General features: G+C 37.3%; 1 protein-coding gene across 2 annotated transcripts in view; it reads right to left on the bottom strand.

The window, feature by feature from the left end:
* LOC139943868 (hexosaminidase D-like) overlaps positions 1-24,332 on the bottom strand; it is a 77,110-nt gene that overhangs the window by 16,111 nt on the left and 36,667 nt on the right. For both annotated transcript variants that reach the window (XM_071940732.1, XM_071940735.1), the window contains exons 4-8: positions 19,717-19,826; positions 11,871-11,958; positions 7,332-7,410; positions 6,117-6,202; positions 2,483-2,669 (exon numbers count right to left, since the gene is read on the bottom strand). In XM_071940732.1, coding sequence (XP_071796833.1) covers positions 2,483-2,669; positions 6,117-6,202; positions 7,332-7,410; positions 11,871-11,958; positions 19,717-19,826 — 550 coding nt within the window. The remainder of the gene's footprint in view (positions 1-2,482; positions 2,670-6,116; positions 6,203-7,331; positions 7,411-11,870; positions 11,959-19,716; positions 19,827-24,332) is intronic.

Consider the following 24,332-nt stretch of genomic DNA (forward strand, 5'->3'; position numbering starts at 1 on the left):
AGTTGGGCAACCCATTTGTAATTGGGCAACCCATTCGTAGTTGGGCAATCCATTCGCAGTTGGCAGTCCATTCGCTGTTGGGCAGTCCATTCGCAGTTGGGTTGGGCCACTCATTCGCAGTTGGCCAGCCTTGGCAAGCCTAACTGCAGTTGATCAGGACCAAACTATAATTGGGCCGATTCTACAATTTGGCCACAACATAGTTAAAGAATAAGTTTGTACACACCAGATGAAACTAGTACTCAAACATACACCATGAAAAATATTATGCAGTCAGTGCGCAACTTTGAGATAATGAAGCTGACGCATTTCTTTGGAAAATTGTGATCAGAGTAGGCGCCCTCGAACCCCTTTGAGAATTCACGATAAAATGCGAGTGTTCATTAGCGTGCCAATAAACCCGCTCCTTTTGGTAGGAAATATTTAAAGCGACAAAACTTATAATGAAGGAGGATTATCCTCAGATGGTTTTCTTAATGAAGAGTTACCAAATTTGTTAAACTGTATGCACATTTTAAAGTAAAACCTTCGGAAAGTGTGTTATGAATAAAACTCCTTTATGATGAACCCTTCACGTTTGCTGTGACCCTGACTATTTCCCATTACTTCGGTGATATTTTAAGTTTATTGAAGAATTTTGCAGTTTACGGCGTCAAAAACAGACAAACTTTTAACCTTTTTATCAAATCTATTATGGAATTGATTATGACATGGTCAGGATTACATGACATACGTGCGTTTAGTCCAGCACTAATTGGGTGCTTTAGTTTTGTTTCTTTTGCGATCGGCAAAAGGGGTATAGAACTGTACAGTATCAGCCAAGAGAGAATTTTCAGAAGTTTCAGATTCCATTTCGGTTTTAAAAATTGAGTTTTGTTCTCTTTGCTGCATATAGAATTATTCTTGGCTCAAGACGTCAATGAAGGGTACCGTGTAGTGTATTATGTACTGTTTATGTAAATTGATTGTTGTCTTGGGTGAAGACTAAACCATACCCTGCCATCTGCATTGGTCGTGTTGACACCGAGTTGATGGCAAAAGCAAATTGACTGCGAATATTCACGTAACATACATGACTGTATAATGATGGCAATGTGAAAGTAAAAATAAAAATAGCGGCACCAGATTTTTAAAGATCACAACATCCAATCGATTGAGGTACAAATATTAATTGATTTAATCAGAACTGGCTAGTGATGTAACTACAAAATGTAACCTGTTTTGGGGGTTTCATGGAATATGGATGTTCATTCAGTGATTTTCATAACCCGTCCGCGGTTTGCATAGAATTTATTTAGTTACACAGTCATGTTTTGTATGTTTGTTATTTATTTTTTTCACAAAAGTTATGTTTTGTTTGTTTTCCATATTGCGATAAAACTGTTGTCCGCATGCGAATGAGCCATTGTTATCCATTTCTAAAGGGTGTTTTAAATTTTCACAAATTTTCACGATATATTGTCATATTGGCGATATTTACCCGACTATATATCGCCAGTCAAAATTTTCGCTATTGTCCAGGGTTAGGTAGGATACAGTAATTCTCGAACTCATTTTTCCCTGAGAACCTTCATCTGGTGGAACTCACTCCCCGGTAACATCATCACCTCCCCTTCAGTTGAGGTATTCAGGGGAGTGGTGACTGCTCACCTATACGCAGCAACGAGTCTTTTTTACTTGCACCTTGTACAAACGCACTCCTGCACCGCTCATGGACAAGTAGTCCCTCAGCTTTTAGGTCCTGTCTTATATGGACCCTACTGAGTATCAAAGTAAAACTTTTCTTCAGAGGGAGCTGTTTCTCACAATGTTTTATACTATCAACAGCTCTCCATTACCAAGTAAGTTATTCTGCCAACAATTATTTTGAGTAATTACCATCAGTGTCTAGTGCCTTTAATTTCTAACGCTGTGTGACCCTCTAACCAAATGACTTCTGGATGTGACCCTCCAACCAAATGATTTCTGGATGTGACCCTCCAACCAAATGATTTCTGGATGTGACCCTCCAACCAAATGATTTCTGGATGTGACCCTCCAATCAAATGATCTCTGGGTATTATATAAACTAACATAACTAATGTGCACTAAGTGTCTAAATAAATGGGTCTTAAAAAGACATCAATACTTAATGTAGGTTCATTTACTCAAATACCGAACTTTTAAAGAAACAGAACTGCTCTGAAAAAAAAATGCAAGGTGACAGTCATTACACTCATGATTTCAAGGAACATTTTTCTAGTATCTGTTTCTAATTAAGCAAACTTTCTAAGTGCAGTCGCCGATGTCATGAAACTTTACACACTTCATAAGTCCACATAAGTTGTGCAACACTAACACAAGAAATCTTGTACATGTGGACTTTTAAAAGCAGTTGAATAAAGTTTTGTGAAATCGGCAGCAGGAATTACAATTAAATATGAGTAAATTAAGACATTCTGTCTCTGTCCGAGACATTTGCTAAGATTCAAGAAACTCTTACCATTCATGCTCTTTGGGTTGGCCGTCCTGAGCATATCATCCCACATGATACACGTCACTCCAGGATGCTGGTTCTTAATGTATCTTAAGACCTTAGTAACATGATCCAGATACAGCGAGGATAGAGAGCCTCCAAAGTCTGCCTCTACACGATGCTGGCATTTCAGACAACAACCTAAACGAACCACCTGTCGATTAAAGAGAATGGGAATGATTTGTCGATTATTGGTTGTTTTATTGATGTATTCCTCAATCCACTAAAAGCTAAAGTAGTTGTGCCGACTGATTTTCTACTTACCTCCCAGGTAGTAGCTAACCCTTTACAGACCATAGCGGCCACAAGCGGCTTGCACCAAAATCCCAACAACGGCCGAAAAATAGCAATTAGCAATTTTTGGCAATGATACCATAGGTTCTTTTGGTTGGTAGGCAGCTTGCAACAACACTTTTTTTAATTTTTATTTATTTAAAATTCCAAATATCAAGTAATAAACCACAACGCAAACCGACAGTGTAAATTTGAAATAAGTTTTGGGTTGAACAAAAAGAGATTAAGCCCTCTACAAACTGAGCTATCTAGCCCTAATGTTGGCACTCTCACTATATTTTGTCAAGAATCTAAATGAATATTAAAATCTATTTAAAATTTATGCTCAGCATGTTCTTGAAGTAACAAGGCAGTATTCCCTGAGAAAAAAGTCAATACGAACATCACAGAAGCATCAACCATTAACTGACTTCAACACAGGCTAAGATCAAGCATTACATTAGGATACTTTAAAAAGGCACTGAACACATTTGGTAATTGTCAAATACCAGTATTCTCACTTTGTGTATCCCAACAGATGCATAAAATAACAAGCCTGTGAAGATTTAAGCATAGAAGTTGCAAGAAAATAATGAAAGAAAAACCACCCTTGTACAAAATAGTGTGCTTTCAGATATGACTGAAAGGCTTCTGCATGGCCAGAAGTCTTTTATTATTTTGGTGAGAAATTATCTCTTTCTCAAAAACTACGTTACTTCAGAGGGAGGCGTTTCTCACACTGTTTTACATTATCATCAGCTCTCCGTCGTTCGTTGAAGAGTAAGGTTTTTCGTAATATATATTTTCGAGTAATTACCAAACGTGTACTGTGCCTTTAGTGTTGAATGTTGACACAAAGGAACCATTTCTGGTGTTTCATCCGTCACCCACTGACATAAACCACTAGCCATTTATAACGCTCTTTAGCATGCATCTCAACAGTCTTTACTTTCCACAATTACCATGACTACAAGAGCTTCTTCATTTTGTAATGGTCAAAGATCATTTTCTTGCGCTGCTTTGTTTGTTAGGAATAATCTTCCTGTGCACATTTGACAGGCTAGTTCTTTACAATTTATTGAAAGTCTCTGGGGTTACAAAACTCTTTTGTTTCAAGCTGCTTTTTTTTAATCTGCTTACTTGTGTTATATCTTTCAAACAAGTTGTATATGTACTTTTGCATTTACATGCAAATTCAAGTAGTGTTTATGCAACAGCTGAATAGGTTTTGGATGTGGCCCCTTTCTTCATATAAAAAGTAGAACAATCTTGCATGGCAACTTGAAAAGGATCTTCATATAAAAAGTCCCCTCAATCCATTTAACTTATAATAGTAGTCCCGGCCAATTTTCTACCTCCTGCCCAGTTTGTAGTTAATAAGCAGGACAGTTCTTTTCAGAACTGAGGAGTCTCCCGAATTCCAAAATCTACAAGGCTCCATCACACTCAGTAAGTGGCTACAAGAAGAAAATATCCAATATGAAAATAACTTGATATTCATCTTAAAACAGTCTAGATTTTAGGATGGAGGAATGCACCAGGCAAGGAGTTCCAAAAAGCTGTTAGAATGGCTCTTTGATCTACATCTCAGCAAAGAAAGAGTATATGGGTTTGAAAAACAAGAAGCATAAAGCCTCATGGTTTATGATCAAACTCCTGATAAGACGGACTACATGTAGGTCGACTTATTGCTCCATGGCCAGACAGTGCAACTCTTAAGTAGTTAGGTGCACATTTTGTATCTATTTGTTGTTTATCCGGTTTGCAGAATTTTCGTTAAACAAGGATCTCCCATGATTGGTTACCTTGTTTTCAACAAATTCAACACTAGTTTTGAATTGTTGTGTGACATTGTTACAAACTGTTTATGTTTTTTCATAGTTTTATATCCTCGCTTGGCAAAAACCCAGCCTGTGACAATGCAACAGAAAGGTCTATAGTGTTATTATTATTATTATTATTATTATTATTATTATTATTATTATTATTATTATTATTATTATTATGCATTTAGGTACGCTATTCATGGTAAAACCATATCACAGCGTTTACAATAGAAAGAGCAATAATTTATACTAAAACATTATACAAACAAAACAACAATAGAAAATCAATTAGGAAAGAGGTATGTTTTGAGAAGTTCATTCCACTCTTTAGCTGCTGTAACAGTGAATGTACGATCTCCCGCCTTACTATGAGTCATGGGAAAAGTAAGGCGAAATGGATCTGCATTGGAGCGAAGATTTGTACGCAAAGGTCGATACAACTCAAGACATTCATTAAAATTTGGTGCCTTATTCCAAAAGAATTTGTAAACGAATAAAAGAATCTTAAATACAATCCTCTGTTTAATTGGTAACCAATGAAGCGATCTTAGAAGAGGCATGGCATCATGACGGCGATCTAACCTAAAGATAACACGAGCAGCCCAGTTCTGCAAACTTTGAGGTCTCTTAATATGCACCTGTGGGACTTCTGAAAGCAACCCGTTACAATAGTCTAACCGGGAAAGAACATGGCTGCGAATCACATGATGACATGCCTCTTCAGATACATACTCCCTTATCTGTGACACATTTTTTAACTGAAATCGAACAGACTTGCAAAGCTGGTCTAATTGGTTAGACATAGCTATATTGCAATCAAAATATACACCAAGGTTCTTGACTGATGTTGAGTAGTAATTACAAATGGTCATTGATTTGTGACAAAAATAGCAAACAAAATGAGACATTACAAAGAAAAAAACAGAGAACATAAATAAAAAAATAAAAAACAGTAAGGCAAGGTACATGTAAAGGTACATCATATCTTTATATAGAATTGTCTCCCAAAATGGCAGACAATGGGCAGGCAGCGGGCCTGATACTTCAAGGAGGCAATGAAGGAGATTGCCTCTGATGCCCCATGGCCATTGCCTTGGCGCCCTGAAATACTCCAGTAGAAATTAACAATTTCCTCACAGGGTGCCCTTTACAAAGGAAAAAATGCCTTGGTGCCGGGACTGCCCTTGTCGTTTCAAAAACGCAGTACACAGGCCTGAGACAGCAACTGCATCATAAATCAATGCAATGGGTCTATAGATAGGTTGCATTATGACATAAATCGACCATCTTTACGGGCAATTTGGAACACACAGTCATGCGTTTCGCGCGAGAGCAGCGAGCAGCACGCACACATTTCCGGAAGCTCACTGCTTGATTGGTTATCGAAGAACACAGCCGCATTAAAAAACTTGAGCACTTGACGCGCCTCCAACCCAAAATGCAATTTGCCCATTAAGATGGCATCTACTCCGAACTGTCCATAGTACTATAGACTTGCTTACCTCATCAGCACCTATATGGATGTACTTGAGGCCTTTGTGCGCTTGTATGACTTGATCAACTAATCTCTGAATAAACGGCAAAGATTCTAGGACAAACAAAATCACAAGAAATAGGCAATGAGTTAAAATGAAATGAAAAAAAGAGGACGTATGATAAAGAAAGGTATTTGTTAGAATTTGTTGTGGTACCCAACTGCTAAAATATTGGATTCAAACTCGGTCAATCTCGGTGGTCTAGTTGGTCTAGTCTTTTTCGACAGGTTTTTTTCTTCAGCTGCGCCTCGCATCTGGAACTCTATACCACTTAATCTTAGATCTTTTCTTTGTACCACAACATTAAAATCTCTTTTCAAAACTGATCTTATGTCACAGGTTTTCAAGGACTAATTTTGTTGTGTCTGCTTCCTTTTTGTCTTTGTTTTTGTGTGTTTTTGCGCCTTGAACACCCAGCAGGGTGGATATGAACGCATTACAAGTCTTCATTTATTTTATTATGACATACGCTACCATCTTTTTCAAAGGGGGGGGTGCAGAGGAGGGAGGGGCTAGGGGATTGGCAGTCAGCCTTTAACTGTTGTGGAAGTCCCATTGAGAGACGGTGTTAAATGGTACTCGTCTCCAGCTGGTGTGGTAAATTAATCTGGTTATAGATGTAGTCGTAATTCTTTTATAGTGGTTATCAATCAAACAATCTGATTCCAGCGGGCCCAGACAAGATTCACATTCCTCAAATGTTTTTGAAGAATACCTTGAGCACAGCGTTCAGTGAATAATTATACTGTATATTGCCTTCTTGAGTTGACTAAAAAACTTTACTTTTACAAGAGCCGACATCCACACCTCGTAAAAGTAACAAACATTTAGATCAACCATTTGAACAATTTTACAGGTATGGATGTGTATGTACACTGTTATCTGATTAACACTCATCTTTGAAGGCACTTGACACCTTTGGTATATGTCAAAGACCAGTATTCTGACTTGGTGTATCTCAACATATGCATTCAATAACAAATCAGTCAAAATGCAAATGCAAATTTTGAGAGTATAATGGTTATTAACCGATATCTACGATGTATATTTGGCCATAAAAAGGTAATCGTTGAAATATTAAGATCATCCTTTATTGGCTCTTTAATATGAAGAGCACTCATCAGATTCACCTAAAAAAAAAAAAGAGAGAAAGCTTGAGGTCATGATGTATGATGTTCTCACCTTGTTTGGATGGGCAGATGTCCGTAGGGAACTCCGCTACTTCCCTCATGTGACTGAACTTGCTGTGCTTCAGTACAAACTGCCAATAAGAAAAGAGAATAAATGTATTCAGTCATGTGGAAAGTAATAGTTAATTTGCCACCAGGGCCCAATTTCAAGTGGCTTAACAGAAAATACTGCTTGACAAATTTCTTCGCTAAGCAAAGTGGGGCACTAGTCACAACAATGTAAACTTAATGTATTTTTGACTGGTGACCTATTTCTGTTAAGCAATACTTTTCTTTGCTTAGCAAGTTTTTGTGCCGACAGGCTTTATGACATTTGGCCCTGGGCCCACCTTCTGCTTACTGTAAGTTAAGACTTGACCCTTACTGAAGAAGGGAGTCCCAAACTTACGTCAAGCATAATGCACAGGTAAGCAGGACATTTTTGCTTGTGCACAGGCGTTCTCCATGCAACTAGGGATGTTTACAGCTAGCGCAGAAATAGGGTGCTGAACAGTAGGGGGAGAAAGGTGATCATAAGGGCAGAAATCGGTGGTGAGCAGAGCCATGAAATTGGGCCCTGATGGAGCCTAAGCCCAAGCTCAAAAATGGCCTAAAACTAACTTACAAGAGGGCCTGAGGGCCTACTAAAATCCAACAGCGTCATCTGATACTAGCAGGGCACTCATGCAGAAACATTAAAGAACCTGTGTCTGAGATTAACACCTGAGCCCAATTCAATAAAGCTGTTAAGCAGAAAATACTCGTAAGCAAATGTCTTTGCTAAAAAAAAAAAAAATGAGTGGGGCACCAGTTGCAACAATGTTAGCCTGATGGAACTTTGGCCGGTAACCTGAGTTTCTGTTAAGGAAGGTTTTTCTGTGCTTAGCAAGTTGTTATGCTTACAGCAGACTTATGAAATCGGGTCCTGGTCACCCAACAAATAGGAGTAGACAAAATCTCAGCTATACAGATGTAGTTGCCAGGGACATCGGGTGCATCTAACTGATATCCCCAGCTTAATGAGGGATAGACATAACGCATGTTGAGATTTGCCCGACATATAATCAGCAAATGCCCTCGGTCTACGTGAGAGTGAGAGTTGAGTCGTGTACCTGGGTACCAATTTCATTGCACTGCTTAACGGTAAGCAAATTTTCGAGCTTACTGTAGCAGAAAAATGCGCGTACGCATAAACCTTTTTCACCATAATTTCTCAAAATAGCAGAACATTTCTAGGCGTGCATGCCAGTCAATAAGGATTTGTTTGGTTACGTTAAGCAGTGCTAACCATGGGTTAGCCAGCATTTACCCTTGCTTACGGTTAAAGACATTGGACACTATTGATAATTGTTAAAGACCAGTCTTCTCACTTGGGGTATCTCACATAGGCATAAAATAACTATGAAAGAAAAAAGAAGTTGTGTGCTTTCAGATGATTGATTTCGAGACCAAAAATTCTAAATCTGAGATCTCGAAATCTGAGATCTCGAAATCAAATTTGTGAAAAATTACTTCTTTCTTGAAGTAGTTACTTCAGAGGGAGCCGTTTCTGTCTCACAATGTATTATACTATTAACCTCACCATTATTTGTTACCAAGTAAGGTTTTATCCCAATAGTTATTTTGAATAATTACCAATAGTTTCCACTGCCTTTGAAAGCTTTATGAAACAGAAATCCTGCAAAGGGAGGCTTCGTAAGCACAAAACAGCTGCTTACATGTTTCATGCCATTCGCCCAAGCTTACATCCCTAGCTTAATGAGGAACAGACAATGCATTGAGATTTGCCCGACATATAGTGGGCAAATTTCAACATGACTCCAGCTTCGGTCGGTGGACTAGAAAGAGCAAGAGCGTGAGAGAGTGAGACTCATGTACCAGGTGACAGGAGGGTAAAACAGATCAAGAGTTCCATCATTATAAACATTTATTGGATTAATTCTGCCAGGGTATAATACCCCCCCCCCCTCCCCTCCTTCACCACCCTGGATCAGCCCCTGGTTTTTTGTAGCCCCTTGACTGTTTAAATAAAGATGACAGCAGATGTTACAGCGTTTATAATATAAGGTTCCATCAATCACTAACACTTTAATAAGCTTGACCTGGTTTACTTCCCCAACAGATGACTTTAAAAAAAAAATAAACTTATCACATACAGTTTATATTTTGGATCACTGTATTTTTAAAAGACCTTCAAAGGCAATGGGGTGGATTTCACAAAGAGTTAAGACTAGTCTTATCTCAAGTTAGAACCAGTTACTCATCCTAGAACTGGCCTCAAGATTTTAACATGTCCTAGGATGGGTTCTAACCCTTTGTGAAATCGACCCCAGCCGTCGTTTTCAACAAACTCTTCCTAACTTAGGCTTGATCGAAGCATTAAGTAAGGACAGGACTTTGAGTCCATAGACATTAGGACGCATTGAACCCATCCCAAGTTGGAACGAGTTACTCGTTGAAATTGGCTGCTGGACACTTTGGTAATTGCTCAAAATATATATTAGCATAACAATTATTTGGTAACAAGCAATGGAAAGCTGTTGATAGTATAAAACATTGTGAAAAACGGCTTCATACTTTGGGGGGAAAATAGGTTATTTCTCACTCAAATATTTGAATCTGAGAGAGGGTGTTTTTATCTTTCATTATTTTCTTGCAACTTCGATGATCAATTGAGCCCAGATTTGTTACAGATTCGTTATAAATGCATAATATGTTGGGATACACTAAGTGAAAATACTGGTCTTTGACATAATGACAGTAATGTGTTTTTTTGGGAAAAGGTAATTCCTCAATTCAAATATTTGAATTTAACAAAGACTTAAAGCTCGGAACGAGGGTGTTTTTTCTTTCATTATTTTCTTGCAACTCCGATGATCAATTGAGTCACAATTGTCACAGATTTGTGAGAATACTGGTGCCGAGTTTGTTAGTAAAAAAAAAAAGGCCAGTGCCGAGTTTGTATGGTGTCGAGTGGGTGCCAAATTTGCTAGGTGCCGAGTTTGCAAGGTGCCAAGTTTGCGAGTTGCCGAAGTGTCCGGTATTCACTTGATGACAAGCAAACACTTAAATTTGAATTTCTCAGACTATCGAGACATACATGTAGTTAAATAAGAGACGGTGTTCACCTCGACACAATTCTGAATGAATGTTTATGGCACGATGGTACCAAGTTTTGCTCATCAGAAAAGCTCATCCCTAACCATTTGATATAGCAAAGTAGTCCGAGGAATTCAAATGTAAGTGGTACATGTAACTTATGACTTATGACTAAGCAAGTACTTGTTGAATACTTTATTCAAATTCAACTTGTAAATGGCTTGAAGCACATGACAGATTGTACACACCCTATAGAGGGACAAGCTCATTGATCAATAGAGGGAAATTCTCATTTATCAAACATAGCGTTGACAACTCACACCGAAATTATTTAATCAATGCATTCAACAATGAAAGATGACAGATGTAACTGGCCTTAAGGGGCCATTCAGAATTGTCAACGTTTAAAAATTTAGGTTTTTTTTTTCTCTAAACCGTGGGTGGGTGTTTCAAAAGAAATAACTAAAAATCAAAATTTTGTTTTTTAGAATTGTGGGAGGAAAAACCCTTCCTGTAGAAAACCAGCAACATTGGGCAAAGATTAGCCTATATTTAACAAACAAAAGAAGACAGACTACCCAGTTGGCCAAGATTTTAATTTCATTCCTGATTAAACTTCAAAGTTAAAGTTGTTTGTTTCAGCCAGGAAAAGCTGGGGATATTTACTGATGCTGGAGACATTTGATACAAAGTATATTTGGTTTATTTGAGGCATGACTTTGTTTGTTTAGTGTATAGATTATACTTTGAAGCACCTCAATATTTAAACGTCAAAATTTGGGATGAGTGGGTTAAAACCATTTAGAACTTGTTAACATTTAAAGGAACATTACATAATTGGTTTTGCAGTTGCTGGCAGTGTTAGCACTTTATGTAATCCACCACATACATAAACTGACAAACCTGTAGAAGTTTGAGACCGATCGGCCATTTGGGTCACGAGAGAATAGTGAAAAACCGATTACAAATTTTGCATTGCATCAATGCCAAAACAAACATGAATAAAACGCTCGCTGAGCAATAAACTCCAAACGGGAAATTCAATAATTTATTTCTCATCTAATACAACAACTCAGACAGAAATATTTCAAGGGATGTTGTCTACTATCATCATCATCAGTTTTATAAAAATCTGTGATCTTCACGATTTTTGTTTCTTGCCAATTCTGTAGCGTTCTGTTAATGGCCCCTAAAGAGGGCAAGAGGTAAAAAAGGGGGTGACAGATTTGTCCGCTTTAAGTTGCCTAATAAAAGGCTTTGCCTGAAGTCTTTAAATTTGATTGAGAAACCACCTCTAACTCAAAAATTATGTTACTTTTTTATGCTACAAAATATTTTTAGTAATTACCAATAGTGTCCGGTGCCTTTAACAAACTTTTTTTTATTTGGGTTGAAGAAGTACATGTACATCATCACATTTGTCAGGGAAAGAGGTTGTGACAGGACTAGTTACCTGTAGATGCCCAAAGGTCTGCACCAGAGGGATGTACTCCATCTCATGCTCTCTTGTTATCTGCTGCAGTGCATCTAGGTCGGCTTGGCTGAAGAAAAAGAAGAAAAAAGCAGAATGATGAATCGGGTCTGAAGTTAATTTACAATCGCTTTACAAGATCTGCTCAATTTAGTTCAATTTAATATCCTTGATACCATCAGTGAAGGAATGGGAAGATAATGCAAATGGGGTAATGGCCTTTAAAATACGAGAACATTCAATTTCTTCTAACTGAACAAGTTTACTTCATTTTGCACATGTACTGGGTTTTGACAGTGAGTGCCATGTCTCTGTTATAAAGTACAGTGCCTGTCATGTACATCTTGGTGCTTTCTCTGTGTTTGAGGAAAGGGGCGGGGCTTGGATTTAAAGGGAACTTTGTGTGTGACACAAAACACAAACTTCCACAGATTTACATTAAACTTACACAATTTAAAGATAATTATGGTAGAAAGCTTCCTTAAAATTTTACTTGATAAGGTGCTGTAGTTTTTGAAAAATTACTTAAACAATTTCACAAGTGAGAATTCATGCCATGGCAAAATTAATGCTCTAAATTAAAATTCAGCCTCCTTAAGGATGTGAAGCTTTTATTTCTGTAACAAACCAGTCAATAAATAATAAATAAAAAACTCAACTATTATTGCTTCTCTTCACCCAGGGGTACAAATAGGAACCTGCGGAGGTAGAGGTTGATATTGTGTACTGTATGAAAAAGCCTTTGGAGCGCTCTGGTTGCGCATAACAGGTTGTATACTGGGTGTTTTAATTGTATGGATTTTAATATGGTTTCTTTTAATTGTTCAGCGCCCAGGAGCATGTTTACATGGATAGGCGCTATATAAATTTCCAGATAGGCGCTATATAAATTTCTCAGCTCCCAGGGAGCTGAGAAACATTAAAGGAATGTTATTAGCCTAATGACCAGGATACTAATGTAAAGCGCAGTTATTGTGAAATGCGCTATATTTTATTTCCCCTAAACTTCAAGTCTCATTGAAATTGACATACTGAGAAGACGTGTGACCTAAGGAATTACTTTTGACATAAAAGGAAAAGTGGTTTCTGTATGTGGTTCAGGAAAAAAGTAAAAGCACCATGGGACTTGTGAACAGGTGTCCTTTGACCCAGTTGGACTGCAAATCCTACTCACACTATTGCAGTTGGTCTACCGGTAAATGTTGGTGGTCCAGTTGGTAAGACACAGCTCTAGATCCAAGGTCGTGGGTTCAAATCCCACCGGAGTAAGGGTAAAACCAAAATTAATATTCTGCTGCAGTCCATGCCTAGTCTGTTTTAACCGTTTATTCACTTCCTCACAACTACTTCTCCTGAATAACAAGCACATTTTGTCCACACTTTTTTATTCTGGAGTTTATTTTGTGTGTACACTATTTGAGTTTGACTGGTATATTTTGTTTGCAATTAAGAACCCACTCCATGGCAGTAAAGTTAGTAACGAGAAGTCCCCTCGAACCACTAAGTGAAAGTAGCAATCCCATTTACAACCGTCTGCACAGGTAGTAGTTAATAAGCAGGACAGGTCTTTTCAGAACTATAAAGTCATGTGAATTCTGAAAATCTACTCCGGTAAAAGACAAGTCTCCCGAATTCCAACAACAACAAAACAGTCCGCTGTTGTATCAATATTTAACAAGACAAGTTCTCAAAACAACAAAGTCTGCCCAGCAATAAGATTTGCACAAGGTGTTCCCGCAAACCTAACAGCTCCAATACATTGATACATTGATACCTCACCATGCAATGCCTGAACTCCCATGTGACAATTGGTAGTTGTCAAAGACCAGTCTTCCCACTTGCTGTATCTCAATATATGCATTAAATATCAAACCTCTGAAAATTTGAGCTCAATTGGTTGTCAAAGTTAGTCGAGATAATAATGAAAGAAAAAACACCCTTGTCACACAGAGTTGTGTGCATTCAGATGCTTGATTTCGAGACCTCAAATTCTAAATCTGAGGTCTCTAAATCAAATTCATGGAAAATTACTTCTTTCTCAAAAACTACAGTACTACAGAGGAAGCTGTTTCTCACAATGTTTTATACCGTCAACCTCTCCCCATTACTCGTTACCAAGTAAGGTTTTGTGCTAATAATTATTTTGAGTAATTACCAATAGTGTACACTGCCTTTAATAAACGAGTCATGTACCAGTACAAATCTCTAGGATGCTAACACACAAACTTAAAGGCACTGGACTAGTTTGGTAATTGTTAAAGACCAGTAATCTCACTTGGTGTATCCCAACATAAAATGGCAAACCTGTGAAAATTTGGGCTCAATTGGTCATCAAAGTTGCAAGAGAATAATGAAAGAAGAAGAAAAAAACACCCTTGTTGCATTACTTCGTGTGCTTTCAGATGCCTCAAAAATAATTTTTGTATGCTTACAATTATTTCTAGTAATTATCAAAAGTGTCCAGTGCCTTTAACCATCTACCCTACTCTCAGGCCGTTGCCCCTGTCCATGTACGTGCTTCCACCTGCATGAGAGACTGGTAAATTTCTGTTCATTATCAAAAATGTTAGCCCAAGCAACGTGGAAAAACTAATTATGACATGCTGTGTGTTTTGTCAAGTAAAGGGCTGATAAAGTACCCATGCACACATAAACATGCACAGGGGCGTCGGCGTAAACGCAAACAATATCATCAGTATCATCTTCAGGATCTTATTCCCCTTTTGTGATGTTGGAACATTAAAAGCAAAGTATACCTTTTGTTTTTTGGACCATTTCAATTGTTTATTATCCTATATTAATGCAGATGTACACAATCAAACTAACATCTGAAAATTTCATTTCAAAAGGTGGTCGTTTTTTTTCCAGTAATCGGCGAAAAATCAGAGTGAAATAAGTACTGACACAAGAAGAGTTCACAATCTGAGAGGCTTTACGCGATAAGGGTTGTGCATAACACTTCTCAGATTTAAATTTTGAGGCATAAAAACTAGTGTCATTTTAAATGACTGCATTACTCCAAAAGTGAATGGTTCTCAAAATGTGACCCGCTACGTGAAAATGAGTCAGATGACGCCCAATGCATTATTAAGTAATGGACAGTTTAATGTGGGGAGGAAAAAAAACAAACAAAAAAACACATTTTTTTTTTAACTTTTTAAGATCTATATTTGCATGGGAAAACCTTTAGAACACTTATTTTAGGCAATAAAGCTATAAATACAACAATTTTGTGATCATACTTATGTCTAATTTGTATCCTTTTGCACGTAAGGGTAGTTTAAAACATCACTTTACTTGTAATTCGTTTTTCAGAAAAAATGATGTATTGGCTAATTTCAAACGGAAGTAACTCAGCAACGCGATACACCCCAAGGCTAAGTAAGACATACACCAAATTACTGATGGTGGTGTGTTCTTTCCAGCCATGCATATAACTCAATCCTTGAAATTGTCAACATCTAACACATTTTCACGTAGCGGGTCACAAATACTTTATACTATCAAACACTCCTGTAGGCTTCTAACCAGAGGTTTTTATTTGCATTAATTGTAAGAGTGATTACAAAGCGTATACCTTCCCTTTAATATAATATTCTTGATTTCTTTTGGTTTCAGTTTCTCAATTGCTTTGTACTATCCAAAACTGCAGTTGGCTTCTATGTAGAGTTGTTTTTATTGCCATTAATTGAAGAGTGTTTACAAAACAGATACCTTCCCTTTAATACATCTTTCTTGATTCATTTTGGTTTCACCAGGAAGTGTCGTGGCCGAGCAGTTAAGAGCACCGAATTCAAACTCTGGTGTTGCTGATCAGCAGAGTGTGGGTTCGAATCCCCAGCCATGACACTGTGTCCTTGAGCAAGACACTTAACCATTGCTTCGTCCTTCGGATGGGACGTAAAGCCGTTGGTCCCATGTGTTGTGTAACGCATGTAAAAGAACCCAGTGCACTTATCGAAAAAAGAAGGGGTTCGCCCCGGTGTTCCTGGTTGTGGCTGCTTAATGCGCTGTAGCACCTTGTAAACCCTTATAAGGTGCTAAATAATTAGGTCTCAGAATTCATCACTGCATAACCTATCTTTCTGAAAGTTTATATATACTCAGCGCCTTGAGTACCTTGTTTGGTAGATACGTGCGCTATATAAGACTTCGCATATTGTATTATTATTATTATTTTAAGTTCTTTCTAGTTTGCTATTTATTTATTGCGGCAAACCAAGATTAAAGATCAAGTAAAACTTTGGGACAATTTGACCCCCAGATTTGTTTCGAATAGCTACTTATATAGATTATTGGTACAGTGTAATTGCTCAAAATAATTGTTAGCATTAAAACTTACTTGTTAGCAATCAATGGAAAGGTGTTGATAGTATTAAACATTGCGTGAAACGGCTCCCTCTAAAGTATTGTTGGTTTTTCGAGAAAGAAGTTATTTTTCACTAAAATATTTTAATTTGAGTCTGAAACCTCAGAATTTGATTTCTTGAGGTCTCGAATTCAAGCATCTGAAAGCACACAACTTGACTCACATTTTCACAGGTTTGTTATTTTGTGAAACACCAAGAGAGAAGACTGGTCTTTGACAAAGGTGTCCAGTGTCTTTAAAGCAGGTTATAAGCTTCCATTCAAAGATATTGCACAAACAAATCCAACAATGATAAATGGAGCACATTTATTATTATTAGGATCTCAACACTAAATCACCTCGCTCAGCCATAAATTTACAAAGCAATTTTGTGAGTCATTTGCATTTTGTGCAATTTTTTTTTACTTGTTCTTTCGCTTTGAAACAGCATCATTTGTTGAAAGGCGTACAGAGATAATGTTAAACAAAAACATTTATATGTGTCGCATTTAATAGAAATAATATTATTTTAATGTTGTTTTTTTAACCTCTAAATATCTTTTGACAGACTACATAAATTTGAGCTTTATGACTGTTAATGTACGTACAACAGGGCACAGTAAACGTATGTCCTGTAGTTTTTTTCTGCTGGTAGTTTTATATTGTGTTCTATATTTTGAAGGTCAAATGTAGTAATGTTGCCAGACAGATTTGTTTTTGTGTTGAAATGTTGAGCTGAAGACACAGTAGTTTAGAAAATTAATTTTTAAATCTCAAAGGGTACTTTTATAGAGTTAGGATGTCGTCATCCCGAGATAAATTATCACAGGAAGACGACATCTTAGTTTTTTCGATGTAGTCATTCCAAGATAAATTATCACAGCAAGACGACATCTTAGTTTAAGGATGTCGTCATCCCGAGATAAATTATCACAGGAAGACGACATCCTAGTTTTACGATGTAGTCATCCCGAAATAAATTATCACAGGAAGACGACATCTTAGTTTAAGGATGTCGTCATTCCGAGATAAATTATCACAGCAAGACGACATCCTAATTTTAGGATGTCGTCATTCCGAGATAAATTATCACAGGAAGATGACATCCTACTTTTAGGATGTCGTCATCCCGAGATAAATTATCACAGGAAGATGACATCATAGTTTTGGATGTCGTCATCCCGAGATAAATTATCACAGGAAGATGACATCCTGGCTTTGGGATGTCGTCATCCCGAGATAAATTATCACAGGAAGACGACCTCCTACTTTTAGGATGTCGACATCCCAACATAATTATCTCGGTATGTCGACTTATTTTCGTTTAGGATGACGTCATCCGAAGATAATTATGTCAGGATCTCAACATGTCGGATGGCACTTCCAGAGCTCTGTAGATATCAATTGTCCCGAGAAATTAACAATTTATTCTAAAAAATAATGCTGTAGGCCTAATTGTAGAGAAAGTTATTAAATCAGATCAAAGAACTTCTGCATTGTATGGTAAGCGAAACATGCCGAACTTTAGACATCATGAATACAAGGGCACTGAACATGTTTGATAATTTATTCATTTTGTTTTTTACCCAATACACCGACGTGTGTTAGCACTGTTTACTCATCTAAGTTCTGTGAAAAAACCCACAGGCATAGGATTCGGGTGGGATTCGAACCCACAACCTTTGCAATTCTAGAGCTGTGTCATACCAACTAGGTCACCAAGATTGCTCGATGGCTAGAGGCAGTTTGAATCCTTTACAGTATTTAGCAGTGGGTACTGCAAACAATTTAATAGATGTTAAATTTGCATCGGGGATAAAGAATATTAATTTCGGTTGTTTTTTATTCATATACGTACACCAATGTGTGTTACTCAGTACTTAACCGAGTTCTTTGAAAAAAATACATGTATCACTCAGGTGGGATTTGAACCCACAACCTTTGCAATTCTAGAGCAGTGTCATACCAAATAGACCACTGATGTTTGATAATTGCTTTCAGATACATGATAAAGGCTTCAGACCTCAAGTCTTTCTCAGGTTCAAATATTTTAGTGAGAAACTACCTCTTTCCCGAAAACTATGTTTCTTCAGGGGGAGCCGTTTCTCACAATATTTAATACTATTAACAGCTCCCCCTTGCTCGTTACCAAAATGGTTTTATGCTTACAATTATGATGAGTAATTACCAACCATGCACTGAACCAAAACTATAGCACTAAAAACAACGGCCACGGCTGGGACTCGCAGGGCACTCATACAGAAACATCAAAGAACCTGTCTCTCAGCTTATCACTTGGTCACCAAAACATGGCAGGTTAAATAGGGAAAGACAGAACCTCAGCTATACAGAGGTAATTTACACCTCGGTCGATTAATAATAACAATAATAGTGGCTTCTTATATAATGCGCATCCGTCACTCAGTGATGCTCAAACGCTTTAACACACAATATTTTCCTGCAAGGTATGTGGGACTACAATTTTCAATTATGAGACCTACTCCTTTTACATAGCACGATGTAATGGTTCACAAGTTGCTGTGGCGCAATATGCTGCCAATCCAGCCAGAACACAGGGGCGAACCCCTTCTCTTTTTGATAAGTGCACTGGCTTCTTTTACGTGCGTTACACAACACACTGGAGCAACGGCTTTATGTCCTATCTGAAGGATGAAGCATTATTGTTAAGTGTCTTGCTTAAGGACATAGGTGTCATGACTCTCAAACCAACTATCTACACCTATCAGAAACACAAGAGTTTGATTTCCGGTGCTGTTTCCGCTTGGCCATGAGACGCCATGACTAGAGAGAGAGAGAGAGAGGGAGAGAGAGAGAGAGGGAGAGAGAGGGGGAGAGAGTATATGTAGCTTGTGCTGACACAAAATGACATCACGATTTCCCTTCCCCTGAGACAGACCAATAACAAATCCACTTCCCTATCAGCAATCAACATTCCCTCCGAGACTTGACAAACAGATGTAATTGGGTTGCCAGAGTGCCCAAATAAACAAATCTCTTTCCCCTGACCATACGGAGATCATCCTTCCCCCCTCATTCCATCTCAAATCTCATCAGGACTCGATGAAATTCATCTTTCTAACTTGGCATGTTTAGACAGGGTACTAAGTTAAAGGCACTGGACACGTTTAGTAATTATCAAAGACCAGTATTCTCACTTTGTGTATCCAAACATATGCATAAAATAACAAACCTGTGAAAATTGGTCATCAAAGTTGCAAGAGAACATTGAAAGTAAACATCCCTTCTTGCCATTTCTTCTATGTCACTTTGCATCTTTTAATGTAGCTTTCAATGGCGATATACTGTTTATGTTTTATAAGTACACTATTTTTGATTTCTTTTCTTTCCCTTTTTTTACAATTGTAAGTTTTTACTGGAATTTTGGCCACTGGCCACGAGTGCAAAAGCAATAAACTAAACTATCTATCTATCCATGAACGACCTGATTGAGTAGCTTACCTGTACGAGTTGGGTATGGCCAGTTCAGCTAGCTCTCCATTGTAGGGGAACGTGTCTTCATACTCCACTAGTAGGCCTGTCACTCCCCACTCCTTGACTTTGGCAATCAACTAAACACACACGGAGAGAAAACAGATACTAATTTTAATGTTGTTGTTGTTACGGTGATCTCTAATTTGTTTACTCCAGCAATCACTTCAGATACAAAAGGAGAGAAAAATGACAAACGATTTCATATGTCATATGTGTCAAGAAATAATAAATGCCATGCACTAAAACCAAAAGGGAAACTGAATAATAATAATAATCATGATGTCTTCTATAGCACCGGTATCCACAAAAAAAGTTTTCATAATGGCGCTTGCTCCAATAAAAACGTCCCCCCTGGTTGTTCTCCAGCAGTACAAAGATCAAGAAGGAAAAAAAATATCCAATGTCTAGTGAATGTTACTGAAATGTTACAGAGTCATCTCCTTTTTTAAACTCTAGCATACACCTATACACACAAAGAGAGAAAAAAAATATTAGAATCAACAGTTTTGAGGAATGTAATCCCTGTCAAAGGGTCATATGAATCAAGAACTAATAAATGTCAAGCAATAATATACCACAAGGGAAACTGATTGTGTACAATTTTTGATTTGATTTTGTTTTTGAGTAAATTTGTCTTTGTTCAATCAAAAACTAAGAAATAATAAACAAACTTACACATTAAAAGTGCTAGTGGAACATAAATAACAGCTTGCATTAACCAGAAACAAATTAATATAACAATAATAAAAAAGATCATATATATAGCCTTTTTCGCAAAAGAAAAAAAATCGTATTACTTTGGCGTTGAGCTACTACATGAAGCTCGACTTGATGATGATTGGTAATAAACTGTACAACTATACTAAAGTTTACAGCACATATGTTGTACAAAGTACCATTGATATTTTGTGAAAAGATGCTGACCATCTGAAAATCTGATAAACTTTTTGTCCTTGAAAACAGTTTGGTAATTCTCTGCCTGTTTCCAATTAGTTTCAACTGGCATATGCCTAGATTACGAACCAGACCTAGCCTTGGCTAAATCAAACCTGATGATGTACTACTTCAACTCAAATGGAAAACCCAGTTTATTAAAGGCACTGGACACTACTTGGATAAAAAAATTACATTTGAGGTTGTAAAATGGTTCAATATTTCATAGAAGATGCATCAAGAGGGAAATTTACATCCAGAGATCTCAAATTGGCAAATTTAAAAAGGCATACTAATATTTACAATTATTCTTGACTCAACAAAAACTGGAACAGTTTTCAGACATTTCTCTAAAAAGGAACCTCCTAAATTAATTGCATTTTCATAGGATTTAAATAAATGTCAGTTCTACAAAACTTACTGTTGCCTACCCTATCCTCCGATGGGGGAAAACAATAAACAGACTTAGGAAAGTTAAAAAAATGCCTAAAATATCCTAGGAGAAACACAGTCAATATACATGATAGTTAAGGGAAATGCCCAAACCATCCTTAGAGGAAAAACACAATTAACATGTCTATTGTGTCCCTATAATGCATTTTCTTAACCATCCTAGGATTAAAAAATATACATCTAACATGTATTTTTTCTTCCTATGATGGTTAAGGCATTTCCTTAACCATCCTAGGAATAAAAAAACATAGCTGACATGTGTTTTTATTCCTAGGATGGTTAAGGAAATGCCTCAACCATCCTAGGAATAAAAAACCATAGTTGACATGTTTTTTTTATTCCTAGGATGGTTAAGGAAATGCCTTAACCATCATAGGAAGAAAATACAGTTGCTTTGGTTTTTTTTTAATCCTAGGATGGTTTAGGAAATGCCTCAACCATCATTGGAAGAAAAAATACATGTTAACTGTGTTTTCTTTTCTCTTAGGATGGTTTGGGCATTCCCTTAACTACCATGTTTGTTGCCTGGGTTTCTGTCCTAAGTTTTGTTTTTGTCATACGCATTTTATGTTTGGATACACCAAGTGTGAATACTGGGCCCAATTATATGGCTCTGCTTACTGTAAGCACAGAATTGGCGCTAACAGAAGCAGGAAATTCTGTGCTTCAGGCAAGCGTATTTCATGGGTTAGCGGCAAATTATTTTGCCTTCTGTGTATGCATACTCCACATTACCAGGTATTCTTCGCTTACAAGGCTAGCGCAGAAATTTGGCCGTCAAGCAGGGAATCTTGATCGTAAGCGCAGAATTTGGCCGCAAGCAGAGCCATGAAATTGGGCCCTGGTCTTTGACATTTACCAAAAGTGTCCAGTACCTTTAAATCCGTGGCATGAGACATCATAGTTTTATTGAGCCGTTTAGAAGAGCGAAAAAAAGAGTTAATTATCTTGACATAGTTTATCGTGTTTATGGAATGGAGCTACCCTTCCAAGGATTAGTTCAATTAGTTCCATAGTTTAAACACTCTCTTGGGACTGAAATTAACTCGCATCACTTTTTTCCGGATTGAGCAATCAGCCAGGCCAGCATGCAGTGCATGTGTATTTCATGGAAGTACAAATCAATTTGTCTATCTTCAAAGAGAAGGATAGTATGTTCATTTGGTAACCTTTCCTAAAACGAGTGACAATAACCACTAAATTTGTTTTCACTTCTAAATGTAATTTGGTCATGGAAGAAAATAACAGTTCATATATCCCCCAAGATTTGAAATTGAGAAATGTTACTGTTAGATACATTGTATGTTTCTCAGATTGTGTATTCCAATTATGAACGTTTGTTCCTACATGGAACAATCCACTCCGGCTTTCCGGCGATATCTCAAAAAAGCTACCACCTTTTTGAATAACATTTTTTACAGCTTAGATTTATTGTATCTACATCTACATACATGTACGGTTCCAAAAATCAGACTTGTTTGGTAATTACTCAATAATCAACAAAAACTTACTTGGTAAAAAGCAACAGAAGGCTGTTGATAGTATAAAACATTGTGAGAAACGACTACATTGTGTACCTCTGAAGTAACATTGTTTTGGAGAAAGAGGTAATTTCTTACCAAAATATTTCAATCAGGCCTGAAGCCTTTCATAGAAATTTAGAAGCACACATTTTATTTTATGCAACAAGGTTTTTTTTTTTTATTCCATAATTTTTTTGCAACTTCAATGACCAAATGAGTCTAACTTTTCACAAGTTTGTTATTTTATGCACAAGTTGGAAACACCAAGTGAGAATACTGGTTTTTGACAACCCTTTAAAGTGCTCAAAGTGAGGCCATCGATGCATACACATGTAATGAGTCCTTCTGAATGAAAACACAACGTGTGCGTAGTTTGTAAGATGCTTCTCCATTACTTTTATTGCTCGTTGACATTTTCCCTTCTCTTATCCATGGGAAAAAAATAACTAAGTTGTAATAAAATCATCTGAAAAGCTTGCGGGGGAGGGCAACAGTCCATTGAAACTTGCTGTGGATTTGTTTTAAGCAACTTTACTTTTTCCCAAAGGCCTTCTCTGAGGATGGGAAACAAAAACATCCGAGGATAGAAACACACAAAAATAATTCTTAGTCATTTGATGAGATATTTCTATGAACCCTATTTAATTCCTCCACGACATTTCCCTGCTGTTGTTAAACAAAACAGAAATTCACTTATGGAACAATTTCCTGAATTGGTCGATGGCAAGGAGTGGGTGGGCACTGAGGGGGTGTACCGGTATGTCTTTTTTTCCTTTTTAAGGTTTTCCTTGGAAAAGGAGAAATCAAAACATTTGAAGATACAAAAAAGAACAAAGTAGATTAAGATCCATATCAAGACATTTTATAAGCTCCATCTTATGTTTTTATTGTTATGATTTTTGCTTTCTCATATATTTCCCTGGAAAGGTAGGTGCTGGTTATTTCTGTCATCAAAATATACATTTTGAGCCCATCTATACATGTATGTAGGCTAACTACACAGGCAAGCAAATTAAATGCTACATCAAGCAGGAGGTGGACCTTAGGCTACAATGTACATTGATTCCTTTTAGGAAGTTTTTGATTTTGTCACGATCAGGTTCAAACCCACACTCTGCTGCTCACAACACCAGAGCTTGGGTACGGAGAACTAGACCGCTCAGCCACAACATGCCACAAAGGCACAAGTAACATGACCAGCCGTCAATTTCACCAAACTCTTCCTAACTTATAGGGATTAGTCTTAGGACTTAGGACGAGTTCAGTTCCGTATCCGAGAAGACGTTAGGATGCATTAAACACATCCCAAGTTAGGACAGGTTACACGTCCAAACTCGAGATAGGATTAATCCTAGCGTTTTTGTGAAATAGGCTGCAGGATTTGAACCCACCCTCTGCTGCTAACAACACCAGAGCTTGGGTCTGATGAACTACATGTAGACAGCTGAGCGGCCATAAGTTAAACATTTAGACATCGAGTCTTAATCACTTGCTAAAAAAGAGGAGTTGGAGAATTATAGGTGGTTCATAATACGCTAGCCTGGAGTATGAAAAAAAAGGAGAATAAACAGTAATTTCATGTTTTGTTCATACGCTTGAGGCAACACATTTAAGGCAAAGTGTTTGGTTCTTGGAACCATCAAGTTATTTTACAACTTATATAAGTGAGATGTA

This window comes from Asterias amurensis, chromosome 11, assembly GCF_032118995.1.
Source record: "Asterias amurensis chromosome 11, ASM3211899v1".
NCBI lineage: Eukaryota > Metazoa > Echinodermata > Asteroidea > Forcipulatida > Asteriidae > Asterias > Asterias amurensis.